The 8284-nt window shown below is 37.8% G+C and overlaps 1 protein-coding gene across 1 annotated transcript; it reads left to right on the top strand.

Moving 5' to 3' along the window:
* The first annotated feature begins 3221 nt into the window (after window positions 1-3221).
* LOC136416639 (uncharacterized) lies at window positions 3222-4529 on the top strand. Its single transcript, XM_066401911.1, has one exon. It carries the CDS (start codon window positions 3222-3224, stop codon window positions 4527-4529), a length of 1308 nt encoding a protein of 435 aa, XP_066258008.1.
* The last annotated feature ends 3755 nt before the right edge of the window (window positions 4530-8284 follow it).

Below are 8284 nucleotides of genomic sequence, written 5' to 3'. Positions count from 1 at the left end.
TCTTTTACATTATTAATTAATTTTTACAATTATTAATTTACATAAAATACGTCTGTTTGTTAAGTTATTCGAAATTTCGGGCTATGGCAAGAGCCTCTTCATTACACATTATTGACACTGGTAAGCGTCCTTCACGGCGAAGTTTTTCTTTGTTCATGTGTTGAATTTAGTAATTATTGTCCCTCCTAGTCATCAAAATAGACTCCATATACTTTTAAAGAGTCAAGAAAACATTATCTAATTCATCTCTACTTAACGCATAGAAAGCATTTTGCACACATTCGATTAATTCGTCGATAGAATTTTTAAGGATCCTTGATGTTGGAGCGATTGAATCGAATTGAAGAAACCAAGATCCAAAACATTTAAGTCTGGACTATTTAGTGGCTGTGTTTGGAACTGAATGTTCCATCCATCTTTTGATCCTTCAGCCAGTAGAACTTCATCATTATCACGTGTATATAATTTGGTGTTGTCTTCTTGAATATACAAGGTGTCCCATAACTATAGGGACACAGAACGGGTGGAGATAGTATGTGTAAAAATGAGACATTTGATATCAACTTATCTGTATCGAATATTGATAGATAAGAAAATACAAGGTATTTTAATCGACCAGGTATTTTTAACAGAATAAGGCTCAGTAAAAATGTATTGAAGTTAATGGAGGTCACTTCCAACGCCTTTTGAAATAAGTAATTCCTTTGATGTTTTGTTATTCGGTTTGTTTATTACTATTTTGTTATTTTTAGTTACAATATAAAATTGAAATAAAAGTGTAAGTTTAAGTTTTTTTTTGTATAATTTATTAACTAAAATAAATTTTTTTATGTAAAAATATTTAAGCTTTCATAATTTTCAATAAAAAATTGCAAAAAAAAATTTTCTACAAAAAATTATGGTAACATTTATGCAACATGTTGCGTGTAGATAGCGCCCCCTTAACGCTACTTCAAAACCGCTGATTACATCTTGTGTATAGTATAAAAATATCTAAGTCCACAGAATTTCAATAATTTATTTTAAATGGTTCTCAAATAATTTATGATTTTCGAAAAAAAAAATTTTTTTGCGCACCTTATATTTTCTTAACTAGCAATATTTTATACAGGCAAGTTGATGACAAATATCTCATTTTTACATGTACTATCTCTACCCGCTCAGTTTTGATTTTTCAGGAATAACTTAGGTTTTCCTGGAAGGAAATAGTAAATAGGATTTATTCACTGAAGCCATGAAATTCGAGAAAGCTAACAAGTAGTAGGACACACTACACAAGTAATAGGAAAAACCGAAATTGTAAGATTCTAAAAGGGGTCTAACTGGAACCAGGAACGATGAATTTCGAAGATTTAGCAACTAAGAACTTCCTAAAATTTCAGAAGAACTTTGCAGGACCTAGAAAAGCCACTTGGCCGATTTTCTAAAGAAGATCCTAATAAAAGCTTTGATTTTTCAGGAATAACTTAGGTTTTCTTGGACGAAATGGTGAATGGGATTTATTCACTGAAGCCACGAAATTCGAGAAAACTATCAAGTAATAGGGAATATTGAAATCGCGAGATCCTAGAAGGGGTCTAACTGGAACCAGGGACGACGAATTTCGAAGATTTAGCAACTAAGAACTTCCTAAAATTCCAGAAGAACGTGGCAGGACCCCGAAATCGGAAAGGGCCGAAACCGGCCAGTGGAGCCAAGAATTTTTCATGAATGGGGAGGCAAACTGTAAAAACGGTTTGGAGGAAAAAAGCATTCGGCAAGTCAAGTGAGAAGTAGAGATTACAGTGCGAGGGTGAAATGGTCCGATTGGTGAAGTTAATTAAAAAAAAAAAATTCTGGCGCTGATTGATGGAAGAATTTGCAAAAAATAAGCAGGGGAAAGTCTAATGAAACCTCTTCCTTTCATTCTTCTTTCTGCGAGTCAAACTACGTAATCAACTACCGTGTCGGGAAACGAAACAAAGACACCGAAACGTTACATCTCTCGGGATGGTTCCGGGTCGGTGTAGGATACGTGGAGTCTAAGGTTTTTTAGTGGATAGGTGCAATAGGCGAATCCCATACTATCCAGCCGCCGCGACAACAGGCTGGATGTCTTTTAAAGATTTTTCCTCGAAAAAAAAATCTCCACCCGCTCTGTGTCCCTATAGTTATGGGACACCCTGTTTATAAGTTTTAGTTTATGTTCCATTAGAAACTTAGATCTAATGGCTGGCAAAACATTTTTAACAATCATTTTTTTATATTCAACAGCGTTGATAGATTCAATATGTTTGGTTACTAACGAACCTTTTTTTTTCTTTCTGTTTTGTTTGACTGGCTATTGATAAACCAAGGGCCAAATTCCGATCTTTCCATCAAAGTACTGCTTTTTAGCATAATCAAAACGCGATCTGACAACTGCAGCCATGAATATGACTTTGGTAATAAAACGTTTACTTTTACAAGATTTCTGAGGTTCTTGCTCATCTAGCAAAACATAATAAGATCGTTTACTGAGTCAGGTAAAACCATTTTTCATCAATACGTACATAGTCATACATGTCTTCAAAAAATCCATTTGGCTTCATCTTCAATAAGCAAAATTTTATTCGAGCTAATTTGTCTTGTCCTGTTAGCAATGGTTTCACTGTTGATGTTATTCGCGTCAACTGTGTGCCTTCTTTAAATATGCGAAAAAAATTTGATCTTGGAATGTCTGATGAAAAAGATAAACTACGGATTATACTGCGACGATTGAACGGGATATCCCGGATCTTGTTCAAATTTTCCGAGTAATTTTTGCGTTTTCGACATTTTTTTTTTAGACGAAATATCTGCACAAAAGGATTTTTTATCATATCCCTTTTTAGCCCTTTGCCAAATACAGGACACACTTAATCGAGTAACGTCGAATTCAGTTGCAACTTTGTTAATAGCACTGCGGCTCAGTGTGTTCCCTACTTTATGATGCAGTAAGAACTGTAAAATTTCATTGAGCTGCTCATACAGTTACTCACAAAATTGACCGTACATAATTCGCAAATTCATAAATTTGTAAAAAATAAATATCCCTGAGAGTCGAGGGACGACTGAGACGATTCAGACGTGCCTAGTGCGAATTCTAAATAAACATTTTTTTTTTTTTTATTGTTGACACCGGGCGCCTTGTTCGCGTCGAGATACGGAAATACGGATACGTAGGAAAACACTGCCACCACAGAAAGGAACGCTCCCCTGAGATGGAGGAGGGGAGCTCGCAAGAATCGGAATGGGACAAGTCGTCCCAAGAAGGTTTTAAAACACCTAAATCCAAAAAAAGAGGTAGGAAACCAAAAACTGCCACACCTTCCACACCCACAACCCCAACACCAGACCCCAAAAGACCTGCCTTTTACAGCGCACCACAACCCTCAGCTTCTCAAAGCAGAGCATTTTTAGCACCAACAACAACCACTAAACAACAACAACAACAAAAACAAAACCCAACATTCACCCACACTTTTACGGTGGTAGCACCAACCTCAACAACCAGAGTCCTGTTCGCTCTGGAGTGGGAAAAAATTAGCCCTGACAATAAAGACATTATTATCAAACAAGAGAGGAATCTCCTCATAAAGACCAACAACGAAGGGGGTACGGCGGAAGCACTACAAATGTTAACGCAAAGAGAAATTATAGCTTCTTTCAAAGTAAACAAGACTCCCACCGCAGTAATGAATCAAACAAACACCGTTCGACGCATGTCGCCGTCATACTCCGTGGTCGCCACCGGAGTGGACTTGGATATAACGGACGACATGTTCTTGAAGCACCTGGAGGGGCTGGGGTTGAATGTCCGATTCTGCAGAAGAATAATCTCAAGACAAAGGAGCACCCCTACACTAATGATGAGGCTGATCACAGGAGATTTAACCACCTATGAAAAGCTGATAAACGACCGTGCAGTACATTTCCTGGGACGTCTATTTAGAATTGTGGAAAGCAAACCACCGGCACCTATACCCGTTCCCTGCAGCAAGTGCAACTCCTTTGAACACCGTTCGGAGGACTGCAAAGTACCCACCAAGTGCAACAAATGCCAGGGTTCTCACCCAACAGCGACATGCAAATCTCCACTCTCTCCCAGGTGTACGGCCTGCAACTCGGAAGATCATGCAGCATGGAGTATGAAGTGTCCGAAAAGACCCACAGCTCCGATCGACGGAATACCTAATGTAAAAATCAAATGCCTGAACAGGAGGACGGCCGAGGTGTCGATAGCGATGTCGAGAGACAGCAGAATTCACTCAGCAATAACAATCCACGATTACATAATAAATAAATACAAAATCCAAATTAATAAAACAACCAACACCGACAGAGAAGAACTATTAAAGAAATTAAGGAAACAATTTGTGGGGGACTTTGCGGTCGATACCTCGGTCGTCTTCTTCGGCAATAATATGTATATTTTGATGTTTGATATGCTCTCTCCAAGCAAAACCTCCCCGACCGAACCTACGGAACAACTAAGGCAAACAATCACAAATGCAGAACATTCAATTTGAAACTAATATATGCCAACATTAACGGACTGAACCACAAAAAGCATCTGATCTACAACTACATGGAACGAAACAAAACGGACGGTTGCATGTTCGTAGAAACTAAAACAAAACCTGGACAGACACCGGCATACAGGGACTGGCAGTATATTTGTAAACATGGCAACTCTGTCAACAACGCCAGAGGCGGAGCGACAGTACTACTCAAACCACATATAAAACTAGGAAAAGCAAACCCCCCTTCTTTGAATAATCCCCTAAACGATTGCCTCCATTTCACCATCCCTTACCTAAACGACCTGATCCATATATTCCTTGTATACATACACCCCCCTTCGACCATTGAACAAAACATACTTACCAAAGCATGTCTATACAAATATGCCATCCTCATTGGAGACTTTAACATCAACAAAAACAAAAAGGTGCAACTGAACAAACTCCTCGACAACTCAGACTTTATCACAATACACACACCACCAACATTTTTGATGCCTGGAAACCCAGACTCGACTCCGGACTTACTGCTTCACACAGCCAATCTTACAAATGTCATACAAAATGTAAAGCTAACAAACGAGCTCGGATCCAACCATTTGGCTATAACATTCGACCTCGACCTCCATCAAACACCTACGATACCAACAGTAGACAGACAGAGACTCAACTTAAACGGAACTTACATAGAAAAGGTGAAACAGCATGTGCACGACTATGTTCAAGCCCAGGAAAAGACATGTTCGATTGAAAGTATACAACAACAATTAACAATGGCAATAGGAAAATTTTCACCCTACACAAAAAATACTTTTTACCAACACACTCTACCTAAATTTATACTGTCACTAATCAAACGAAAAAGGGAACTGTACAGAACATACTCATATACGCAAGACGTCGAATTAAAAAGGACACTAAACAAACTAAACCGAAACGTCAAGAAGCTAATAGAGCAAGACAAACTAGACAAATGGCTGTCAACCTGCCAAGAAATTGAGAGGGATAAAGGGAAAACTGACTGGCAGAAAATAAAAAAGCTGTCACGATGCAAAAAAAAACAATACTATAGGCACAATCAACGAAAACGGGACAGTACTGTATACCGACAAAGAAAAGGCCGACGCATTTGCCAGGCATTTTCAAAGGGCCTTTACAACCTCAACTAACCCTAAATTTGATGACCATAACTGGGACATGGTAAATGACTGGTATGATAAGTACTTTACTGATGAGCATAATCACGTATGCGAACCTATAGACGACGCCGAATACGACGAAGCACTCGCACACATTAAAAATACAGCACCAGGCAAAGACAACATTAAAAGTAAAGTGCTGAAAAATTTGAGCTCACAGACCCACGAACATATACTTAACTCGCTCAACAAATGTATTACCACAAACAAAATACCGGGGACATGGAAAATGGGCGTAATAGTGCCTATTCCAAAACACGGTCTGGACAACTCGCTAACACAAAACTACAGACCCATTACGTTGCTCTCAGTCATAAGTAAAATATTTCAACACATTATAAAGAACAGACTGGAAAAACTAATTGGACAGCACATACCTAACTACCAATTTGGCTTCAAACCGAAACATTCAACCATACACCAACTTTTTATACTAACCAACAACATACAAAAAACACATCTATGCGACAATAAATCAGCCTGTTTGTTCATGGACATAAACAAGGCCTTCGATAGCGTCTGGCACAGAGGACTATTGTACAAACTTTACAGACTCAATACACCAAAATACTTACTTTACACCATTAAAAACCTACTGGAAGACAGAAAACTTGAAGTACGCATAGACAAAACCCTCTCCTTCCTTTTCACCCCTGAACAAGGTCTACCGCAGGGGTCGCCATTGTCTCCATTTCTGTACAATATATACTGCCATGACATCTACAACTACAACCTACAAGACAAGATGTATACCGACGTAACTGCCTATATACTGCAATACGCAGACGATACAGCACTCATCACTCACGATAAAACAACAACTAAAGCCGTAGGAAAACTGCAGACACTTACAAACGAAACAATGACGTGGTTCTACAAATGGAGACTGACACCAAACGCGACAAAAAACCAACTGCTACTACCACACCACCGAATTAAAGGGAACTCTCCAACAATAACCGCAGACGGTCACAAAACGTCACCCAAGACTGACGCAAAATACTTAGGAATAATATTAGACCAAAAACTTAAATTTACAAAACACATACAAAACGTGAGAGCGGAAATCATCAAAAGAACAAAGCATTTCAGAGGACTTACATACAAAGACAAAGGAATTAGCACGAGAACGGCAACTAACATATATAAAGCAATATGCAGACCACTACTGGACTACGGACACATACTGAGGGCAAATGCTTCAGACAAGACGAAACAACATATACAAACAACAGAACAAATTGCACTAAGACTGATAACGAAAATCAGAACCCACAACACAATCCACCCAACAAACTACTGTACGAGCGAACACAAATGACCAGAATAACTGAACGATTAACACAACTTCAAACCAAATGGACAATCAACCCCCATAACCGGATGATATTGAATCCCCTTCTCCTAACGAGACCAACTAGACAATCCCGATACCTGTCCCCTCCCAACACTCTACTAAAATGTTTGTTTTAATTTTTAAATTACTGGCAAATTACTTTTAGTTTTCTACAATTAAACTGTTTCTCCTTTTTCGTCAAATACTGTTACAAAACGGTTAATTCACGGGCAGAAAGACCACCAAGGTCGATAGCCCTTTTCTGAGAAATAAAGATGAGTATATATATAAATATCCCTAGACATTTTGATGTTTTTTAAAAACCAATGTTTATTGCAAACGAGTATAAATAAAAAAAATAGAAAAAAAATTTAACAAAAATAGTGTAAATTCAAAAATTTTAAATAGATAAACAACAATAACGCAAAATGTAGACACAAAATTAACCGTACAAAAGTAAATGTGTATATTAAATATTAAATTATTTGCACAAATTACCAACTTTCTGGTCCCATCCGAAGAAATGTTTTGCCATGCATTAAAGACTACTTTTCTAAATTCTTCTAAGCTACTACAGTTGCAATTTTGTACTTCATTTTTTAAAATTTACCACAAATTCTCGATTGGATTGAGATCTGGCGATTGCGGTGGAGGATTTAATAATCGTAGTACATTATGTATTAACCAAAGCTTGACAATGCCGGCAGTATGCTTGGGGTCATTATCTTGCTGGAAATAAAAAAACTCTGGGCATGTTCAATTTTTCAGCGGATGGTCGCAAATTGGCTTTTAAAATATCGAGATACATATTTTTGTCCATTATTCCAGTAATTTGATGTAGGTTACCGGTACCATTCGCTCCCATAGCACCCCATAACATTAATGATCCTCCTCCATGTTTCACTGTTTTCACAATATTCTTTTCCTGCAGTTGTGTATTTCGTTTCCTCCATATGATTTGTCTTCCATCCGATCCAAATAAATTGATTTTCGTTTCATCTGTGAAAATGACGGTATTCCAAAACTCTAGAGGCTTCTCTAGGTATTTTTTTCCAAATCAAGCCGTTTCTGTCTATTAATTTTCGATATGAAAGGTTTCTTATGTGCTATTCTGCCATTAAATCCACTTTCTCTGAGAACCCCTCTTACAGCTTCAGTTGAAACAGATTTGCTGATTCTCTGGGATAGTTCTTTAGTTAATTTAGGTACGCTTTTCTTTGGGTTAA

The sequence above is a fragment of the Euwallacea similis genome, chromosome 24, assembly GCF_039881205.1.
Source record: "Euwallacea similis isolate ESF13 chromosome 24, ESF131.1, whole genome shotgun sequence".
NCBI classification, from domain to species: Eukaryota; Metazoa; Arthropoda; class Insecta; order Coleoptera; family Curculionidae; genus Euwallacea; species Euwallacea similis.
Note: the sequence above shows the minus strand (reverse complement) of the source record. Positions and strands in the feature narration are given on the sequence as shown.